Source organism: Phodopus roborovskii, unplaced genomic scaffold (assembly GCF_943737965.1).
Source record: "Phodopus roborovskii unplaced genomic scaffold, PHOROB, whole genome shotgun sequence".
NCBI classification, from domain to species: Eukaryota; Metazoa; Chordata; class Mammalia; order Rodentia; family Cricetidae; genus Phodopus; species Phodopus roborovskii.
In genome coordinates, this window is record NW_026125052.1 from 2,989,747 (window position 1) to 3,013,643 (window position 23,897).

The 23,897-nt window shown below is 37.7% G+C and overlaps 1 protein-coding gene across 1 annotated transcript in view; it reads right to left on the bottom strand.

Moving 5' to 3' along the window:
• Med13 (mediator complex subunit 13) overlaps positions 1 to 22,836 on the bottom strand; it is an 89,544-nt gene extending 66,708 nt beyond the window's left edge. The window contains exons 1-3 of the mRNA XM_051186555.1: positions 22,652 to 22,836; positions 20,590 to 20,824; positions 11,310 to 11,478 (exon numbers count right to left, since the gene is read on the bottom strand). Of these exons, the coding sequence (XP_051042512.1) occupies positions 11,310 to 11,478; positions 20,590 to 20,824; positions 22,652 to 22,717 (470 nt within the window). The 5' untranslated portion in view covers positions 22,718 to 22,836. The remainder of the gene's footprint in view (positions 1 to 11,309; positions 11,479 to 20,589; positions 20,825 to 22,651) is intronic.
• Positions 22,837 to 23,897: the final 1,061 nt, after the last annotated feature.

The following is a 23,897-nucleotide window of genomic DNA, read 5'->3' on the forward strand; positions in this document are numbered from 1 at the left end:
AAAGTGGGTCAAGAGAAAAAGATGCTGTGAGACAGAGCTCACATGGAGGTTTTTTTGTTTTGTTTGGGAACAGGGAGGAGGGTGGGGGATGGGGGGGAGCCTGGCCTCTGGAGACAGGAGTAGCAGAAGAGAAGAAAGGTGTGGGGGGGGGGGGGAGTGGGCAAGGGCCTTTTAAAAGAAGAGGTAGTGAATGTGCACAGGTGGTGTTCTTAGTGGCTGAAGCTGAGGGTGTACCCTATCAGAACTCCAAGGGCAGGCCAGTTCAGATGCCTGAATACTAGCAAGACAGATTTTATAGTTTTACTTATTTCTCACAGTTAGCCAGGAATATAACCTCTAGTGAAAGAGAAATTTGCCTTTGTTCTATATTGTCTTCAGTAAGTCTTTGGCACAAAGACTTAAAGCACACCAATACATACTAAATACTGTAGGTAAAGTTGATATCTGAATTACTTCCTTATAACTAACCATCAAGTCTATTTTCAAACCTATGCTAACCCACAAATACAAACCCATCTTAAATTTTTTTTCTTTATTCCATCCTAACCGTAACTGTAACCCTGCTTCTACCAATTCCGACTAATTCTAACTATTAAAATTTGTGATTTATAGATATATATATATATATATATCTTTTAGGGGTATTTTTATTATCAAATAATACTTTTGTTCATTATAATGTCTTACTATGTATTCCAGAGTAGCCTAGAACTTGCAGTGTAACCAAGGATGGCTCAAACTCTGGAACATTTTATATTCCTTGGCCTCCTAAATATTGAGATTACAGGAGTGTACCACCACATCCAAGCCTAAGTCTTTTAGGGTCGAATTAATTATGAGAATCCCCTATATTGCCTCCTTGCTTCAAAGTGCTGCTTGAGATCTTTCTAAAAGTTCATTGTGATCATATAACTGGAAAGCCTAAAATCATTCACCAGTCCCCAAAATGTTTGGGACTAAATCCAAAAGCATTAACATAGCACTTTAGGCCCTTTAGAATCTGATCCTTGCCAAAGTGTGTAAATCATATTTAACCCACCAAGACCTTTTATCTGCCACACACTTGACTCCATATCCTAATCTCTCAAAATTATTTTAATTCCCTGCCAATTTGTAAATACCTTAAAAAGAACTTTAATATCAATATAAGATTTCATTACTGGTCCCAAAAACTGTACTTGGCAACTCAACAGTAACATTGTATGTGTGGGTACATATATGTACAAGTTAGTATATGTGCACATGTATGCACAGGCAAATCAAGTCAGGCGCCTTCTTCAACTGGTCTCTACTTTATTTTTGTGACAGGGTCTTTCAGTGAACCCAGAGCTTGGCTAGAGTGGCTAGCCAACAAGCCCCAGGGATCTTCAGGTCTCTGCCTCTACAGCACTGAGATTTCAGGCACACATTGTTATGCCTGGCTTTTTATGTGCACAATGAGGAGGAGCAGCAAGCACTTTTGATGACCTGAGTCATCTCCACAACCTACTAAATAGCAAAATCTTCAACATATATAATACATGCTTCCAAAACTATTTGCAAGCATAAGCAATAACCTAAAATAAACACAGGTTATTTAACTTTAAAAAAAAAAAAAAAAAAAAAAGGTTTGGAGACCTGAATATATGTCTTTATGGCTCCTCTAAACAATAATATACTCTAAAATACTGCTTTCTACTCTGTATTCACTTCTAAAAGAAATAATACATTAGAAAACTTAAATTACTTTTTTCCTCAGTCAGGCTCAGCAAACTTAGTGACACTATTTCAAAATTAATGAAGTACCAGGTATGTAACCCAGTGGTAAAAAGTACCTAACATGGACCAAGAGTCCATCCTCAGAACAAAGGAAAGAAGGAAGGGAGGGAATGAACATGAAGGCCATCTCTCAAATTCCCCAAACAACCTATATCCATCCAATGAGCATTTGGCCATTTAACTTTTTTTCTTTTAATTACATTTAATTTATTTAGTTTGTGTGTGGTATGTGCACATGCATATGTGCTTGTAGGGGTTATCACACATTAGCCTCTAAAATCAAACTAAAGTCATCAGGCTTGGTGGCAAAAGTGCCTTTACCTGCTGAGCTATCTCTCTGGAACTATTTAACTTTTAAATTAGAAAAGAAAACTTGGGAGGAATAAAAAAAAAAAAAAAAAAAAAAAAAAAAAAAAAGAGGAAAGTTGGCTCTCTAATACAAAGTAATAAATCCTCCAATGAATCTCAGTGAAAAACTAATATTCCAAGTGCAAAGCATATAGCACTGTCCTACTTCCAACTATCTTCGATACCCTGTTAAGCAGCACAGCAGCTCTTGATCCCAGCAATCTATAGCAAAGAAAACCATCCTCCCACACTGCTAGCAAATGACCCCAATATATACTCCGATCACATTGTAAAACAAAATGATTTATCAACCAAGTTTGTGTACTATATTGGAGAGAAATGCTCTAAAATAGGGTTCATACTTTTAAGTGCAGCACTAGGAAGTAACAAATCTGCTTAGTTTTTAGCATTTGTCTAAAGGAGCTACAGAAGGCTGAGTGGTGGTGGAGCATGTCTTTAATACAAGTAGAGGCAGGCAGATCTCTGTGAGTTAAAACAATCTTCCATTTTGCTGATGAAGGACTTGAGGACTAAAGAAGGTTAGAGGCCTTGTTTGTTTGCTTGCTTGCTTTTATTTTTGAGACAGAGTCTCTCTATGTAGCCCTCCCTGGCTGTCTAGGAAATCATTGTGTAGAGCAAGCTAGCTTTGAACTCACAGAAATCACCTGTCTCTCTACCTTCCTAGTGAAGGGATTAAAGGCATGTAGCATCATACCAAGCTATGACCTATTTTAAAATCATAAAATTAGGGCTGTAACTCAGTAGTACAGCAGTAGTCTAGCTTGCAAAACCCTGGCTTTGATCTCCAAGACTGAGTGAATGATTCCCCCCCAACACACATACAAACATATGTGTACACATTATAAAATTGGTTATAGGAAGTACTGACTTGAAAATAAATAAAACATAGTCATCCTAACAATTAAAAATAGGCAGTCTGGTATTTTCCCAGAGAAAATATGTAAGAAAGTATGCTAACCAGCAGTAGAGATTAAGAAAATACAAGCCAGAAATATACTAAGATACCACTTCACACCAATAAAAGTGATTATTAACAAATAACCAGAAAATAACAAGCACTGTTAAGGATGCAATGAGACTGAAACTCTTATACTGATGAAAATATAAAACACTACAACCACAACTGAAAATAGTTCAGCAATCTTTCAGATAATTTAACATAAAATTGTCCTATGATCCAGCAATTTCACTTCTGAGTATACAACCACAAAAATAAAAAGCAAGGACCTGAGGCCATAATTTCACACCGTTGTTTTTAATAAATAGTCAAAAGGTGGAAATGACTCAAATGCCAGTCAATAAGTGGACACACAAATATACTCTACATATACAATGGATCATTATTTGGTCTTAAAAGAAAATCTCTCCTGTGCTACAACATGGATAAAACTTGAAGATATGCCAAGTGAAATAAGTGAGACACAAAACAACAACCATTACATAATTTCATTGATACGAGGTGCTGCCTAGAACACTCATAGAAAATAGGAAAGTGGTCTGCTTGGGACCAACGGGTGGGTTAATTTTCAGTCTGAGATGATGAACAGGTTCTAGATTGGTAATAATGACAGATGCAGCACAATGTTAATTTCCTTAATTCGGGGAAATAGTGAAAAACAGCAGAAATGACTAGCTGTATTATATGTGTTTTATAATATTTTAAGCCTCGTTATCTTAATTCCAAGATACTTATTCTATGAATTCACTAGTTTCTTTTTTTCTTTTTTTTTTCGAAATTTTTGTTTAATTATTGTTTTTACTGCTGCTTGGTTAGTATTTTGGTTTTTGAGGTTGAGTCTCACTCTGTAGCCCTAACTGTCCTGGAACTCAAACTCAGAGATTCACCTGCCTCAGCCTCCCAAGTGCTAATAGTTTTCAAATTTATACATTAAGGTTAGCCCATGTCAAAGGCTCAGGTTTAGACACCAGCACCAGTAATAATTATCCATTTATAAATTTGTTTGTTTGTTTATTGGATGCAGCATCTTGCAGCACAGGCTTGCCTCAAACTCACTATGTAATCAACCATAAACTTCTCCCAAACGCAGGCATGCTATAGACTAAACCCTTTGTGCTGTTATGCAAAACACTCTGCCAACTACAGCCCCAGCCCTACTCTCAGTAATTTTTGGACATTCTCCTTATCATTTCCACATTCAGAAAACTTTGCAAACCACATTTTAACCAGCAATGTCAGAAATTCTTAATGACTCCATGAACAAAGGCAAACTATACTAAAATACCAAAGGACATATCTCTGAATCTTCTATGTACTTCTACATGTTTAATGAACACAATACTGAACATTGTATAGTAAAGAATCATTTAAAAGTAATAATCTTAATTTACAGCTTTAACTCTTCCATGATTTCTTTTTGCTTTTTTTTTTAAGTATTCTGCTTGTACTATTTACTACTACTTTTAAAATAGATGCAAATGTATGAAATAAAATGGTCTGCTTAATAGGGCTTAAAATTTCTCTTGTTTTTTATGTCCTGTCAATCAGCCTCAAACCTTAGTTCTGTGTGGCCTTGTAGAAAGGAGTTACTGAACTGCTCTATGCTTTATGTCTCATTACTTGTAAAGCCAGAGAATAGAGTTGTTTTAAGATTTACACTTACATATAGTAAACTCTAATTCTGTACGCAGGTGTTCCCTTACTCTCTTCCTCATTTCAGAAAAAAAAAAGTCTCAATATTATTAGCATTTAAAAGCAATACTTGAAAAAAAGATGAGTCGATACTAAGAAATATAGCAGAAGATGGCAGTAAGGGGGGGGAACCAATGGAGAGGGGAAAAGTCATTCTTCAGACTTAATTTTTCTTGAAATATTCCTGGAAAGGATGGAAATGTTAAGCTATACAAATCCTAAAGATTCAGCCAGGTGGTGATGGTGGTACACGCCTTTAATCCCAGCTCTTGGGAGGCAGAGGCAGGCAGATCTGTGAGTTTTGAAGCCAGTCTGGTCTACATAGTTACTAGAACAGCCAGGGAAACCTGTCTCAAAAAAAAAATAGAAAAAGCTATCTTCACACCCCCCACATACCTGCCGAGAGAGAGAGAGAGAGAGAGAGAGAGAGAGAGAGAGAGAGAGAGAGAGAGAAGAGAGAAGCAGCACTAATGATTCAAGCACCAGAGCAAAATACATCAGGGTATAGGTATTATCGCCATGTAAGATCAGACTTAACAAGAACCAATCACTTGAGAAGAACTACAGAAGGGAAAACTGGACAATCTGAAGTGTCTAAGGCTACATTGGCAGACAGTGCATATACTCTGATATGGGTACCTCTGGGACTCTACCACACACTCAACCTAGGACACAATTAATTCCAGGAGGAGACCACTAATGTATTAGGTAATAACCAACCAACATTAATAAGTTTAAAGCCCTAGAATCTAGTTGTTAGACAATCCCTATGTAATTACAATCATTTGGATGATGGCCAATCCAAATTAAGATATGCTCTGAGGATAAAAAACACACTAGACTTCAAAGACCTCACACAAAAAACATAGAAACTATCTCAATGATCTCTTGTAGATTTACACTCTAAAATGTATTTAAAGGGTACCAAACTAAGTAAAATATTATTAAAACTAGTTTCACCTGATTTGGGCTTTAATTTTATATAATGTGTGCACACACATATGCACCTAAATCTAAAAAAACACATCGCTGAGCTCAGTTAACAGTCTAACAGAAAATTTAAACTATGTATATGGCTCACATCTTATTTCTTTATGCTACCTAAGAAGGTACAAAGAAACATTACAGTAAAAGAGATACAGCAATGCATGCCTAAAGACCCAGCAATGAGAAGGCTGAGGCAGAAGGATCTTTAGCTCAAGGCCAGGCTGGGCTACAGAAGCATAAAATCTCAACAAACAATAATGGTAACACAAAGTAATACCTCTTAACTTCAACTTTTCAGAGGTAGTAAGATATCCAAAGAACAGAAAACATTCTAAATCTATTAACTGCTATTAATTCCTTTCCAGTAGAGATTTATATGTCATGGTGCTTATTTTTAATTAATTTTGGAGATCAGGAGATAAAGTAAAAGCCATGTGTAGAAATAAATAGCTTTATTACTGCAATTTAAAGCCTACTATGTTGCCTACTGATTTTAACAAATAATTAAAACTTGACCAACTGCTTGTATAAAATACTAAAAGCAGTTTGGATTATAAAGGTAACACCATCCAAAAGAACTTTCTACAATGATAGGAACACCTCACCTCTGAACTGCTATTCTACAGAACAACAGGAATTATACAGAATAAGCACTTAAAAATGTAGCTTGTGATACTAAAATAATTTTATTTTAATTTCAATGTATTGGATTTAAATAGCAGCAAGTAGCTAATGGTTATATTAAACAGTATAGGCCTAAAACATCTATAAAGAAAGCACTGTGTTTCTGTGTTTTTTTTTTTTTTTTTTTTTTTTTTAACTTTTATTTATTTATATTTTATGCCTGGATGTTCTGCATGTACACCTACACGCCAGAAGAGGGCATCAAATCTCATTACAGATGGTTGTGAGCCACCATGTGGGTATTGGGAATTGAACCCAGGACCTCTGACAGGGCAGTCAGTGCTCTTAACCACTGAGCTGTCTCTCCAGCCCCGAAAGCACTGCATTTCAATATTTCAGCATAACATTCTTTTTAGAATAGATAGATAGAAGAAAGTTGTGGTGAGGTAAGCTCAATATGTAGTCTAGGCTGATCTTGAACTTCCAGCCTCAATCTCCAGAGTGCTGGAATTACATGCATGTGCCACCACACTCAGCTTTAATATTCTAATTACAGTAATTTGTCACAAATGCATGAGGTCATGCTCTCCATTCCCACAAAACAAAAAGCAAGAACACCTTAATCTTTGTGGATTGGGTTCTTTTCCAGGACACAAAATAAAAACATACTGAACCACAGGATTGATCCTATCTGCTTTTTATTTTATCTACAGCTAGCAAGTTTTTATTATACCCTACATTTATACATGCATACATGTGTGTTCAGTTACATGGATGTTCGTATGTGTATGTTTAATAACCGCTGATTCCTTTTAAAGTAGGGGCTACAGATAATATCATATATAAAATAAAGATGTCAAAAAACCAAATTAGCAAATTTTTTTCAGAAAAATTTAAGTACCTATAACTGAAGAAGATATGGGATAAGATGATAGTATTATTAAAATCAAATACTAGCTAAAATCAATACTAACCAGATATAGTGGATCCCCTCTCCCTCCTCCCCCCCACCTCTCTCTCTCTCTCTCTCTCTCTCTCTCTCTCTCTCTCTCTCTCTCTCACACACACACACACACACACACACACACACACACACACAGAGAGAGAAAGAGGGAGAGAGAGAGAGATGGGTAAATGGATAAATAAACTTAACTGCCCACTCAGCAAGTATGGTTATAATAGATTTCAAAATGACAAAAAGCTTAACCAAACACAAACTCAGTAATATTCTTACTCAAGACAGTCTTACTCAGATATGCTCCCAAGGGTGGAAAGTCACTGGTTCTTCTTACAAGATCCCATTTGCTTATACTCTTACTAGCAAATTCAGACCCATGTACTGCAGAATGATGCCTCAACTATTAAGAGAAAATACTAGACATTCTTTCATCCAATTATCTGAACACTAATTTGTTTCGGTTGTTAATTGCACTTATAAATTTAAGTGTCTTTTACACCTATCCTCACTGTATCACTAGAAGGTGACTCCATTTCTTGTCTTTCAGTCCCTGGAAACTAATAGACAAATTAACTACTTCTATGTCCAAATTATTAGAAAATAAGAATCTCCCTAGATTTACCATGTGTACATGCCACAATTCCAACTACTCCAGAAGCTGACACAGGAAGATTCCAAGTTTGAAATCAACCTGGGCAACTTAGAAAGGCAGTCTGAAAATAAAAATACATCAAAATGCTAGAGACACAACTCAGTGGGGAGAGCACTTGCCTGGCATGGATGCAGCCGAATTTAATCCACAAAGGGGAAAGGAGGACACAGAGGTACAAAACAGACATGGACAAAAGCACACACAGTTGTGTGTGTGTGTGTTGTACATATGAGATATATAAGCAAGCAAAAAGATCAGAGGAAGGATATTAGGTGTCCTACTCTGTTACTCTCCATCTTAATCCTTGAGACAGTCTCCTTGAATCTAGAGATAGGCAAGGTTGCCAGCAAGTGCTAGGGATCCTCCTATCTCTGCCTCCCCACAGTGGCCAGTTTTTTACATGGTGCTACTGAACTCAGGTGCAGTAAGGACTTGTACCCACTGAACACTGCAATCACTGTACATATGAGCCTGAGGCAGGATTATGAATTTGATGCCAGCCATGATGAACTATATAGCAAGACCTTGTTTTCTTGTTTGTTTTGTTTTTAAAAAGTAAGAAATAGGAACTATTTTGTTTAGGTAAAGTCAGTTCACAGCATAAACAGTCTTCCCTGACAACTTCACAATTCTTTTATAAAATGCTCATACAAGCAAGTATCCCTAACCTAAAAGTATAAGATGTTCTGGTAACTGAAACTTCTTAAATTTCCAATAATTTAAAAACCAATGTTTAACTCATTTTTTTTCTGGTTAAAATCAAGTTTATAGAACTACAACCACATAATTCAAAATAACACAATATTTCTAGTCATGAAAGTTTTAATTTGGCCTCCCTTCTCAATTAAGTAGTCCCATGAAAAACACTAGTGCTCAATTACTTGTATAAACAGCAAGTAGAACTGTGTGATTCATGGAAACCTCCAACCATAAGCACTATTGTCAATAATTAGCAATCAAATAAGAGATTCTTCTAAGAAAAATGAAGACATTCCAGTAGTTGCATAGCTAAATGGGCACATTCATTTCTCTCTACACTCATGAAACCTCCTCCATCTAGATAGTAATGGCCATGCAAGACACAGAGAATGGCAAAGTGACAACAGAATTTGAGGATCTAACATGGTGAAAACTGTACTTAGTAAATAAAGGTTAAATGGCAAAAGTAAGATGCAAACTAAACCAAAGCAAATACCCATGGAAAGGCTCAGAAGTCAAAGGCATTGGTATATATATATATATATGAATGCAAGAGTGGTAATGCTTCTAAATGACAGGTATTTGCTTCTCTCAGAACAGCCAATGCACAACCAGTTTCCAGAAAAGAATCATCTCTCTAAGCCAGACATTGTTCCTTATTTCCTATTCCCCTTCCAATTCCTGCCTGCAATCTTCTGTACAGAGTTAGGGCCAATACCAAGATGAGGGCTAAAGGTAGCACAGCAGAAAATTCCAGGAAAATCTGAGTCCCCACAATGGTTTGGTAATTATATTTTCCTATTAATTTGTAGGAGAATGCAATGCATTCCTAACTTTTACAATTATTTTGCTAAACAATAAAAAGTTTGTTGAGGTTATGGATATAGCTCAGTTGATAGAGTGCTTGCACAAGACCCTAAGTTGATCCCCACCACTGCATAGAACTGGATACAGTGGCACACGCTGTAATCCCAGCCTTTGGGAAACAAAAATAAGAATGTTCTATATTTAAGATCATCCTCAGCTGCACAACAAGTTCAAGGCCATCCTGAGCTATGTAAGACCTTGGTTCAAAAAAAAAACTAACAGATTGTTTAAAAATAAATAATAAAAGTCTAGTAATTTTCACAGGGCAAAAAAAGAAAAAAAGATGAGCTTTTATTTCTCCAGGCTTATGAACTCACACATCTACTAAAATTTAAAAAAGCAAGCTTGAAAAAACTTTCAGAAATACATGGAAAAAAAAAATCATAATAGGAAATGACAGCTCCTGAAGCCCAAAGAACTACAGGCAACTAAGAAATGTTGAGAGTGGGAGAAATGGTCTTCCCTAGGGAAGAGCACACCAACTGGCTATCCAATATCAAATGGTAAGCTCTGAAAACATACATACACACATACATACATGAAATATACAGTTTGAGCAGATTGCATTAACATTTTTTAATACACACATACCAACAAGAACAATTTTAAAAAGGAATCCATGAATTTAAATGAGCAAGAAAGAATAAAGAAGAGCTAGAGGGAGAAAGGGGAAGAATGAAAATGATATAATTATCTCAAGAAATTAAAGATGTATCATATATTTTCCCCATTAAGAAAATCTGGACATGGAAGCACATACCTTTCTTTAATCTCAGTGCTTGGAAGACAGGGGCAGGCAGATCTCTTCAAGTCTGAGGCCAGCCTGGTCTACATATTGAGTTACAGGACAGCTAAAGCTATAGTAAGACTCTTATCTTAAAAAACTGTTAGAGAAAGAAAAGAAAGGGATGCCTAGCCTAAAGTCCTATGCACTTCCAAGTGCAACTTTTCCATCTGTGTCATAAATCTAATTCAAAGCTCAAAAAAATTTAATTCCTCAAATTAAACACCAATTTACTTTAAAGAAATCAGATGGTGGTGGTACATGCCTTTAATCCCAGCACTCAGGAGGCAGAGGCAGTCTGTTCTATAGACAGAACTACACAGAAAGACCCTTTCTCAAAGAACTAAATTTAAAAAAAAAAAAAAAAACCTCAAAGAGTAAGGAATTTGGAGACTGGAGATGGCTCAGAAGAATACTACCTGCTCTTGCAAAGGTCCTGGGTTCTGTTCCCACCTCCCACACGGCAGCTCACAACCATCCTTAACTCCAGTTCCAAAGAATCCAAACCCCTCTTCTGACCTTCTCAGCCATCAGGTACTCACATGTTATGTGTATATGGCAGACATTCATACATACACATAAAATAAAAATAAATACATCTTTAAAAATTAAATGGAGGAGGCGGTAAGGGTCATCCCTTCAAAAAACATAATCACAGATCATGAAATCAAGGTCAGCCTAGTTTACAACTCAAGCTCCAAGCCAGAGAGGGCCACACAGTGACACACTGTCTACACTGTCTTTAAAAAAAAAAAAAAAATATATATATATATATACATATATATATATAGCTTATTCCCATTGCAAGAAAGATTCTTAAGTAGTTAAAGAAAATGGATACTTATAATACTTTGTCAACATTAACTTCTGAACATTTACGTAAGATAGTAACTCATTTTATTATAAATCTCGTAAAATCAACAAACATCAATTATCAAAAGACGTAAATAAGATGGCTTACCTTTTGTTTATAGGTTTTTCATCTTTCTCATATGGCTTTACAAACCACTTGCCAATTCGTACAAAGTTTCTGTTCATTAAACACCTCTCCAACAGATTGTGAACTGCTTTGAAAAGCAAAGTGCGACATTCATAGGAAAGGCCATTCTCCCATACTCCATCTTCCTCTTCTAAAGAAAAAAATTAAGTAGAAAGTAAGACTACATCTACTCAAAGAGAACTAAAGTATTTGACAGATGTCTATGTCCATAGCCCTCTCCTTTACCTCAAAACACAGAGCTGCGATCTTTCCATCTATCAATCTGTATGTGTGGGTATAGCAGTGGTGGCTTTGTTTTTGGCAGAGTCTCACTATTTAGCTCTGGATGGCCTGGAACTTACTATGTAGCTCAGGCTGGCCTGGTATTTCACAACAATCCTCTACTTCCTGAGTGCTGGGATAACAAACATGCACCACTACACTCAGTATTCTTTAATACACCTTAAAACATCAAAGTATCAGGTTTCAAAGACATTCTACAAAATATAAAATGCCTAAGCACTTTACAAAACTACCAAAAAATCATTTTCCACACTATAAAACATAACAATGATATCCTAAACATGATAACTTGTTTTCTAAATTTTAAAAGGGGTATTTGCTTGTAATACCTCGAAAATGTTAAACATGCCATATGACACCTGTTTCTAAACTGGCTCACTTGTTACTTTGTCCTAATTCCTCTAAACATTTAACCTGAAGAGAGGAGGAAAAAAACCTAGCCAGTTAATAATTAAACTCAAAACATTTCATGACCATCAGCATTTTAATCTATGACTCAACTACAAAACTAAGTGACAAATACAAAGGAAGCTGCTGCCACTAAGTCTAACAAGCAATGTGTTAATTATCAGACTAGATCTCATTTCAGTGACTCACGTGATTATTCAATACAGGAGGAAAAATATGAAGACTTAAATTCTAAATGGCATGTCAATCAATGAAGTGTCACTCTTCACTAACTACATCAAATTTCCCACTAAATCCCTCAGTCACTCCAAGTTAACGTGTGAGGTGGGGAACATAAATCAGTCACTGGTAAATCTGGACACAGTTCAAAAAACAAATTCATTTTTGTATCCATAATAAAATATTCAGTAAGAGTAACAAATAATGCTGGGCGGTGGTGGCACAAGCCTTTAACCACAGCACTCAGGAGGCAGAGGCAGGCAGAGATCCTGTGAATTTGAGGTCAACCTGGTCTAGAGTGAATTCCAGGACAGGCTCCAAAGCTACAAAGAAACCCTGTTCCAAAAAAAACAAACAAACAAAAAAGAATAACAAATAACAATACCACTTGAGTAGCTTACAATTTAAATCGTTAGTCCAAATACAATTAAGGATCTTCTAATACGCTATATGTTTATAGAACCTTTCTTTTTTCTTTCTTTTTGGCCCAGCTGGCCTGGGGCTAACTACACACATAAACCAGGCTGGCCTAAGTGTCAGAAATGACCAGGCTGGCCATGAACTATCAGAAACCCCGTCTCAGTTTTCCATTATTTAGTCCTGGGATTATATTCATGAGCTACCACACCCAGCTATAAACATTTTCTACTTATGCAGCATCATCTGGCTTTGTTGTTGTTTGTTTTGTTTTGTTTTGAGACAGAAGCTGTCTGTAAGGCTGGCCCTGAACTCATGACCTTCCTGCCCCAGCCTCTCAAACCCCTCAGGTATTGGTTACAGGCCTATGCCACCATGTCTGCTTCCATTCAGTTTTCAAATAAATCAAAAAAATAAAAAACCCAAAATAGGACAAATATTTCTCACTTCACAAATATAAGTGCTGAACCCATTGAAAACTAACATTTACTGTGAGCTTTTAAATAAACACAGAGCTGGATAAAGATACAAAGTTTATATTCAGGATGTATTACAACAAATGGGCAGAGTAAACATTAACTAAAAACCATAATAACAGTGGACTTTAACTGCACTGGAAACTGCCACTACAAAGGTTAATGCTGGTTTTATTTTGTCCTTTCAAGTGTTCTTCCTAAATCACTGTCAGGTCTTTCAAAGCAGCTAATATGGTTCTATAGAAAAACAAAGGAAAATGGCGAAACTTAAGGGCTAAAATAAAATAATTTAAGTAGGAAAACTTCAGTTATGTTAAAGATCCTTATCTACTTCCACCTAAAGCTAAAATGCTTATAGATTTCATCTTATTAAAAAGATACTCTCTTAGAGAGCAAGCACAGTGACCTCACTTATTAAAAGTCTAGACATATGTGTGAGATGATGAGACAAAAAAGAATCCATCTTTTAGCTTAATAAATAGACTTCTGATTTCAAAGTCAAATAGCTTCATTAAAACTTTTATCTCAAATTACACGACAATTGTAATAGAAATAAATACACATGTTCCTAACTTCAATGGAAATGTGTCAGAACTGCTCCCAATTCTTTACCTGTTCAATGTTCTTTATTACCTCCCACCTTCAAACTCCCTACATTCTAAATAACACAAAGGTTGTAACATCTGCATTATATATATATAAATAGCCGTTATTAAAATGTGTCCCCTAACTATTCCTAAGTTTTAAAGGGAAGATATTAGATATACAGTTACTTCTACACATATCTAAGCTACAAATTATTACAAACTTCAAATAATTTATTCATTTAAAGTTTAAGAATAATTTATCTTCTTCCTACAGTTTAAAACAATAGTATTAAGTATTGTTTTAATTCCAATTCACTAAAAGCCTGTTCTGAGCCAATGACAAGGTTCTTGCCACCACGCCTAACCCTAGGACCCATGTGATACAAGGCAAGAATGGGCTCTCATACACTAACCTCTGACTTCCACACGAGTGTCATGGCACTTGTACAGCCATAGACATACATAAAATAATAACTAAATTATTTTTTTAAAAAAGACTGTTTATGAGATTTATGATCTGTATGCAAGTTTAAAACAAAAATCTTTAGAAAAAAATTACAATTCTTTATAAATGTTTGTATGTTCTAAAAACTATGGTTTTATTTTTTAAAATCTATTACAGCTAAACTGAATATGGTTTAGAAATAATCAGGACCAGCAAGATAGTTCAGTGGGTAAAAGGGCTTGCTGCCAAGCCTGATGAGCTGAGTTTAATCCTCAGAACTCACAGAAAGCTGGGAAGAAAAACAATTCCACACATAATCTCGAGTGCACACATGCACGTGCACGTGCACACCCACAAATATTAAAAAGAGAAAAGCAGTATTAATTTCCAAGGATTTCTCTCATTGCTTCAACTTTTATCTAGAGAAACTCAACATGAACTTCACAGATATGAAAAGGGAATAGCAGAACCAACCACCTAAGGCAGTAGTATATATCTCTCCTCTTACACTAATTAAAAGTCCCTTGAATCTCAATACCAACACTGTAACAAGAACAGAAAGGAATAGGGAATACATGGCAAGCTTTAGCAGGCACTTTAGAAATTAACCACAGCCTAATGGGAAAGTCTGCTTAATGCATTTAAAACAAATGTTTTTCCTCCCCTTATATCCTTATTCCCCAGAGAAAATAAAAGTTTCTTTTCTGTTTCTAGTACTTTTCCATTACTATTGGTATTAGAACTCTTTAACTATCAGTGTTACTTGAAAAATTTTACAAATTGTTTGTAGAATGCAACACAAAAGTTCAAATTCTAAATCTGATTACCATGTTTTCCTGAGAACATGGTATAGTGGTGCCAAAGGATGTGCCATAAGTCATCAAAATAATTATGAATGGAGGGAAAAGTCAATATAAAAAACTGATACAAGGAGTCTGGAGAGATGGCTCAGCAGTTAAGAACACTGACTGCTCTTCCAGAGAACCCAGATCCAATTCCTAGCACCCACATGATAGCTCACAACTATCTGTTAGTCAAGTTCCAGGGGACCCAACACCCTTACCCAGGCATACATGAAGACAAAACAACAATGCACATAAAATAAAAATAAAATTTTAAAAAGCTGATACAACTAGTACTCAATATTTTCCTCAAAAATGACATCTTTAAATATCTCCATGGTGATCAGCTGATTTAAAAAAAAAAAAGGCATCTTTTCACTATAATTTTTGCTAAACAGCTAAAATGGAACATATGCCAATGAATAAGGAATGACTCAAAAATTAGCATGTTAGAAAATAGTACAGACTTCTTGAAAAAAAAATCAACATGTCTAGATCAGTGTTTCTCTTAATAATTATTTCCCATTCATAACTCATTAAGTCAAAAAAATTACTAACTGCCTTAAGCTGTACCATTCACTTAGAGCAAAACTTGGAAATTTATTTAAAACAGCTTAATGTGGTTATTGTTATATCTGATATGATGATCCAAAAGATAACACTTATTGCTCAATAAAGGGCACTGTCACACAGCATACAGCAAACGAAGTCATCACTCATAAGACCAGCCAATACAAAGAAATGGAACAGTTTACAAAGTTTAAAACAAAGACAGAAATGAATTAACTCTTTCAGCTGGCTTAGCTTGCTTATCACTTGCTTGTTTATCTGCTAAAAGCTGCCTTTTAGGGCTAAAGTCCACTATAATAAATGTCCTCTGATAAAACATCCAAGATAGAATCTGGAACAATAGTATGCATTATGATGAGATTCTAGTACAATGAAAGTATCTGGATATATTGCTAAACTCCAGTATAGAGACCTCAAAAACCACAAAAAAGAACAAATATTTTTAGCCTTCATTAAGTATAATTTTAACTTCAAGGAATCACTTTTCTCTCAAAGTCTCATCATAATCTACCTTATCTTGAGAGAGGGAATAGTTTTGTTTTTAAGAATAAAAACCAATGGCAATAATAAAATTCCAAATCTGAGGACACATTAAAACGACATAGCAATGTCGTTTTAATGACATTGAAAATGAAACAATCTTGCTTTTTAAAATAGCAAACTAACAGTACCTGTAAAAGAGACAATCAATCATACCAACTGGAAACTTGACAGGAACCAGTGAGCTAAGACTTTCCCACCACCAACTTTGAATCCCTGTCATTCATTATCACAGAACTACTAAACAAGGTTTAAACCTGTAACCACAAAGTTCTTCCCTAGTTCTTTTTCTATAAAAAATAAACAAATATGGATTCAACTGTCCATTCTCAAACTGAATAAAAACTCATATATCTGGCTTTGAAATTCAAGGGATGTTTTTGAACAAATGACTTCATGAAATGTTATACTTAAGTTAATACCAATAAGCACAAATCCTTATCCAAAAATCATGCTTCCCAAAATTACTTTTCAAAGCAGTATCAAGTACTACTACTGTAAGGTAAGCAAAAATTCAAAATGTGGAGTCCAATTTAGATAGGCATGTGTTTTTTACTTCTATCCATCAGTTAAACTTATGATGGTAATCCAAACACATGCTAAATGAGAAGAGGAGAAGGTGAAATTTAACACATGTACTGAAAAACTTGACTAAACTCTGGACTCTTTAGAACTACCAAAATCATCAAAAGGGAGCAAGGAGGATCCCTGAGAAACTGTCACAGCCCAGAAGAGCAAAAGATGAGAGGGCAAGTAAACATCCTGTGGCCACCTAGACAGGATTCTAAAACCAATAGAAAGAGCTAGGTAAAAGAAACCCAAGTGATGTGAATAAATATTTTAATATCTTAATATTAATTTATGACTTGTGAAAATTCCATCATTCTGATATAGGTATTAATAAAGGCTAGCTGAGAGATACGCAGGCACTCTTCTACACTATGCTGCCAACTTTTGAAAATCTAAAACTACCCAAAATAAAATTCTTAAAAACAGTTGTAGACGAGGCAAAGTAGATAAGGAGCCCACTCTGTGGTTTTGTTATTAAACATGCTAGTGGAGGGAAAAAAAAAAAAAAAAAAACAGAATCTAACCTTTACAAAAGTGAATTCCTTCCTTTACTCCCACCCCAATAAGGAGGACAAAATCACAGACATTTGGGTAACAAGTAGTAGGTGTTGAACCAAACAGAAGGACACTGCCTGAGAAGAGCAGGCTAAGCCAAATTAACTAGCTGCTCAGTTAGCACCTGCGTCCTTCCTGGTCCTCTTTCCTCCACTGCACCTCCACATGGAGCTCAGGACTGCCTCCTGCAGCTGATGCCAACTCTACTGTCCAGCTGCTCTCTTCTCAAGGGAGCTTAAAAGAAGGGAAGCGAGTGCCACAGATGGGAAGAAATGAAAAGGGGGTTAGCTAGAGCACAGAGGCGCACTAATTACCCCAAAAGGGAGGCAGACGGTGTCCCTGGAGCAAAGAAAGGGCAAGACAAATATACTCCATCTGAAAAGACCTTATTATTCTTTAAGATATGTCTGACTTAAGTAACATTCTAAAGGAAATGACAGGTTAAAAAGAAGCTAAAACATTAAATAAATACCATTGACTTTGTAAACCAAGAGTTCAGGGCTAGCTTACTCTTTGGATCACTTCCACTTGGATTAAAAAAAAAATGTTTAGTTATTCAATAGCATTCAACAAAAACTGACAGCAATAAAATGTTGATATCTAAAATTAATTTCATCATATTCAAGGATCAGTATTGTATTAGAGTACAGGTACTGCCATTTTTAAATTATGCTAAAATAGAAGTTGAGAGGAAAATTTTAAACTCTAACCAAGTTTTGCTTGAAAAAAACACTTCTGATAACCTAAAGTCCAGAAGAAAATTAGCTGCAGAGTGTTTTAACAACATACACTAAAACAGCTCACATTCTACATTAGTAGCCTTTTAATTTTCAAAACATTAGTTTCACTATGATAAAACTAAATATTATGCATTTAAACTTATCTTTGATTCCACAAAATGGATTTCATGGAAAGGTTTGTTCAAGGCTGTGCAGGGTTGCACATAACTGTAATACCAGCACTGGTAAGATTGCTTTGAACTCAAGGCAACACAGCAAGACTCAAGTCTCAAATAAAAGTGTTCAGATGCTGTGCCACCCAGAAGACCAAAACCTGTAAGTAGACTTACAATATTTATATAATTTTTTGTGGTACTGGGGTTCAAATCCAGGACCTTACTCATGCTAGCCAAATACTCTGAGCAACATTAGAGTTTTACACAGCGTTTGCTTCAAAATTTCAATCTAACAACAGTTTCTAAGCAGTCCATCAACATTTTAACATGATCGGGGTAAAGGTCAAAAGTAGAGCACTTGCCTAACATATACACATGGCCCTGGATTCAATACTCAGCACTTAAAAGAAAATAAAACAAACAACCTACAAACATTTTAATGAGTCCACTTCATGAATCAATTCAAAATTTTAAAAAACTCTCACCTAGGTCAAAAGAAAAAAGGAAGCTGGTATGCTTAGCTTTTAGCACAAGCAAAGAGCATAATTTTGCAAAAGGGCACTAAGGGGATTCTGATTCTGATACACATATAGACACCATATGTATGCACTTATAGATATACACTCATCTTTTTACTGTCTACAACTATATTAAACCTGGTGTAACATGATCCTAGCATTAAAAAGTAGAGGCAAGAGTATCAGTAGTTCAAGGCCCTAATGGACTATGTATGACACTATCTCAAAACAAACAAAGTAACAAACATATGATAATACTTAGAACTAAGGACTCAGTTCTTCAGTAAGCATCTTAGGAAAGCCAGAATGCTCTATTAGAAAACAACCATACCACTCAATACTGAATAAAGCATCTATTAAAAACAAAAAGTAGCCAAGCAGTGGCAGTGCACACCTTTGATCTCAGCACTCAAGAAGCAGGTGGATCTCTGTGAGTTCCAGGTCTACAGAGTGAGTGCCAGGACAGGATCCAAAGCTACACAGAAAAAAAAAACTGTCTCGAAAAAAACAAAAACTTAAAAAAAATATATGTTGACCTTAGAAAGTATTAGTTCAAAATAGAACTATCTGGAGCCTGGTCTGATGGTACACACCTGTAATACCAGCAGGAAACAAAGAAATGAGAGGTCAAGGCCAGTCCTGACTACATAGTAAGTTCAAGAGCAGCGCTAGGGCTACTTGACACCTAGATTATATTTCATGCAAAATAAAACAGATCCTACAGCTCAAAGCCAGAAACCACATAGTACTAACATTCACACAAGAAAGGTTTTTTCAAATGCCCTAAAGAGCAGCAGAGATGGCTCAGGGGGTAAACACATAGACAGTCTGAATTCGATTTCCAGCACCCACAGAAAAAAGCAGCTGTGGCAGAGCATGTAACCCAGCACTCCTACAGCAAGATGTGAAGTAGAGACCACAGAACTGGCCAGAAACTAGAAGGCCAGCTAGCTTGAAATAAGCTTCATAACAGCAGAAACAATCAGAAAAACCCTGTCTCAAAATACTCCCAAAAAGTTGTTCTCTGACCTCCATACAACACTGGCACACATACACCACACCCACACACCCTCCTCACACACAAAATCTTAAAGAGCTTAAAAAAAAAATTCAATCTGTCAAAAATCTTACCAAATTGGTTCCCCCAATTATATCGCTCAAAGATTTGCTTACACTGAGTTTAAAGTAAACATAAGTAATTTCATGAAGGCCTATAGTTTCTTCCTAGAGTTGGCCTTCAAAGTCAAGAAAGTAAGTAATATTGATGTGCTCATAATAAAATATTTCTGTGCAAACTTTCAGATTAATGACCTTTGTCCTATAAAAGTTAAATAAGGTGGCACTTGTCTCTTCATCATTGATGAAGTAGTATTTAAGAGCCACCCACTTCCCTACCCCCAAAAAAAGAAAGAAAAAAAAATACTTCCCTGGGCTAATAAATAATCATAAATACAAAAATAATATACGTTTGAAAAGTATGCCAGATAAAGTTACATTTCTAGAACTGCCCACAGTGTCACACAAAAGAGATCAGAGCAGAACAGACTCAAAGGTAAGTTACACTTGGCTTCAAAAGTATTACATAACTGTGAGAATGCTCCCAGATTCCATTTTTCTTAGGTCAATGAAAATGCTTTCCCTGGGTACAAACTGACCGTGAGAAATTAAGGAAGGAAGCTGGGTGGTGGAAGAAGAAAGTTATTCAGAGCTTAAAATCTTCCATAATATAAATGGATGCTTTATGTAAAGTAAAATAACCATGGTGAAATAAAACACTGAAACCATTCTTACTACTTCACACTAACAAGGCTATGTAAATTATATACACACTAACATCATAATTTGTAATACCAATAACATTTTGGGGAAAATTACAATGTTGCTAAGTCACATTTAAAAATAATAAATTGCTTTCACCTGATAAGTCATGGTGAATAAGGTCAGCAAAATTGGGATCTTTACCCCACCAAAATATCCACAATTCTCTTCTTCCAGGTCTTTGATCTCGCCGCCAAACACCAAGTACATCTGCCTTAAGGCATCGACTAAAACTGCTCAAAATGGGGTCTTCTTCTGTCACCGGAAACAGAATAGGGGCAGAAGTTGGGCCTTGCCATACGTATCTTTTCCACTTAATTCCTGTCAAGTCAGCCTGAAGGAAAGAAAACATGATTTCTATATTACTGTACATGCACTCAAGTAAAAAAAAAAAAAAATCACTATAAAGTACCCGATTTCATTAAAACATTACTATTTTGAAGGCATACTTAAGACACTGAAAGACTATGAACAAAATAAATAAACAACATAGAAATAACTCTAATACGTCTACCAGCAAGAACTTAAGGAAAAGAACACAAAACAGTTTTAAAAAATAGTAACAATATCACTGAATAGTACATCTATAATAAATGCAACACATCCAGAATGTAATAAATGAAACGATGATATTAAACATGCACTTCAGTATTGCACAGTAAGTCTATCTTTCCTCTGTCCTACATTCGTTTCTAACTGGTCAGTCACATTTGTTCCTTGGTGAACTGAAAATTAAGGACCCTCATTCCAAGTTGTAAGAAGTTGAGGCTCTAACAAGAAGACAACTGAACAATTTTCTAAAGGGGAAAAAAAAAAAGCCTGTTAATTCTTCACAAGCACACATCTTTAGGAAAAGGACTACTTCCACAAAGCTGTCAGATTTGTGCTAATCTATCTTCAAAGAACCAAAGTGCCAAAAATAGATCCAGTTGGGAAAGACAGAAACGTTAAACCTGCTGTATGTGTACATCTTACTACATTTGGAGAGATGTTGATTGCTGGACATTGTCAAGAAAACCATCACATTCCGAAAGGCAGAAGTTCGCTAAAAATCCCCATTTACCATCGTGAAAGAAACTCAACAAAGGAAATCCAACTAACTTAGTGACAGAAAGCAAAAGGTGCCAAAAATGAAACTGCTGATACATGACTGGCAGTTTACGCTTGCCAACTAGTTATGCTCCACCCACTTAATTCACTTAACTATGATAGACTTAATATTTCTCATCGCACAGGAAAAGAAAATGAAACACTCACTCCAACTTAAAGTCATTGACGAAGCTCAGCAATCGCCTAATTAAGGACTAGATATTTGCAACAGTTGGCACTTTTAAGAAAAGTCTTAAAACTATTGGATATTACCCGACTGGGGCCAACCTACACAGTACGACATTCCTACATCCAGCGTCCCCAGACTTTTCAGTTAAATAAAAGAAGCAGCCAGCGCAAAACATTCTTTAAACGTAAGCAAAACAGACAAACATAGAACGTTTAGTGCGAAACCACAGTCCCTCCTCCATTAGCCCCTCCACTCTCACAAAAACATAATGTTCTAATAAAGGCAAGATGGCTAGAAATTGTCAAAATGGCAAAATGTTTTCAAAGTTTAAAAAAGAAAACATATGAACACTGTTTTTACGCAAAGATCTGAAGTCACCCATAAGAAACTAGCCTGGTGTTAGCTTAACATAAAACGAAGAGGGCCTGTAATACCTAAGTTTTGGGGGGTCGTTTAAGAGAAGTCCAATTAGCAGGGGAAAGCATAAAGGGAGTGAAGTAAGGACAATCATGGAAAAGTGTGGAAAAAAAGGATACACTGTTCGATACGGGGGGGGGGGTGCTGTAAGTAAGAAGCACTTTAAAAAATATTACTGTCCGGCCAGATAAGAAACTCAAGTTAAGGACAAGACTACGATGGGGGGGAAAAGGCGTCCAACAAGACAGGAGAAGCGGAAAGACAAGACTCTGGCAAGCAGAGTCCCAGCCGGTAGGTGAGCGGCCGCTGTCTCCCGGGGCGGCCGCTGAGCCTCGCAGGAGGCCGACTCCGGCGGGGCCTAGCCGGGGGACACCGGCATCTGGATGAGACCGGGACCCCCTCCCCCACGGCCCAAGGGCGCCCGGCGCGGCCCCCTCCCCCACCGCCCGCAGCCCCCGCACTCACCAGGCAGAAGAGGTTACAGTGACAATCTTCCAGGCTGGCCCCGTTCGACACGAAGGAGGAACTCATCGTCCCTCACAGCAGCCGCCGCCGGCGCCACAACCCACCATCCGCCATTACCGCCGCCTCCGACCAGAGAGAGAAACACAGACACCGGGGAGGGCGGGGGGCGGTGGGGAGGAGGCCGCCGGGCCGCCCGCCCTCCCCGCCGCCCCCCGGCGCCGCCGCGGCCCCCGCCGCCCGGAGGCACCCAGCCGCCCGGGGCCGAGGCCGCAGGCGGGAGGGCCGCGCCGCGCTCGGCCGGCCGCCCGGGACTGCGGAGCCCGCGGACGCGCGTCCCTCTCCGGAGAGGAGGGGAAGGGATGTGCGTCCCTTCCACCCCAGGAAAAAAAAAAAAAAAGATTAAAAAGCAAAAAAAAAACAACAAAAAAAACCGATCAGTTACACGATAAACAGTCAAGAGCCCGAGTCCGAGCGGGCCGAGCCCTGAAGCCCGGGAGCGTTCTCCCCGGCCCGGGGGCGCCCGCCGAGGGGCGGGAAGGGCGAGGACCGGCGGAGCAGCCCGGGCCCCCGGCCCGGCAGCGGCGATGTCCTTAAGCCCAGAGTCTCCTCGGCGGCGGAGGTGGTGGCGGCGTCTGAGGGCTCAGTCCATTCTCCGGCTGCGTCCTCGTGTTGTCCCTGGGCCGAGCCTGCCTATCGTCTGCTCTCCTGCCGCCTCACCGCCTGGACGCCGTAGTCTCCCCCATTTTGTGGGCCCAGCGGGCGGTGTTTTTCCCCCTTTAATCCGAATTCACGGGTTTTCCCTTCGCTTTAATGGCGGCCACAGGGACCAGCTCGCCCTCTCTGCTCGCCCATTGGCCGCCGCGAGGTCACGTGGGCCCGGGCTCCGTGGGGAGGGGGAGAGAGAAGGCAGTGAGGGAGGGCAGAGAAGCTTTCGCAGCCCCGGGGACCGGGCAGCCAGCTGGTGGCTACTAAGATGGCGCCATCTGCTGGATCCCCCGGTTAAGATGACCCGAGCCTTGGCCCTAGCTTTCTCCTGGCTGGAGAATGTGCAGTACAGGAAGGTTCACTTCAAAATCAACAAGGATTACTTGGAAATCAGTTCGAATTCTTTGGAAGAGAAAGTTGGCAACAACAACAACAACAAAAAATTCCAATGCATTCTCATTTATTCCATAAGGCCTCCGGGGGTACAGCGCAAAACTGTTGGACTTGAGAATCAGAGCTGGATGGAGATCAGCTTCAGCTG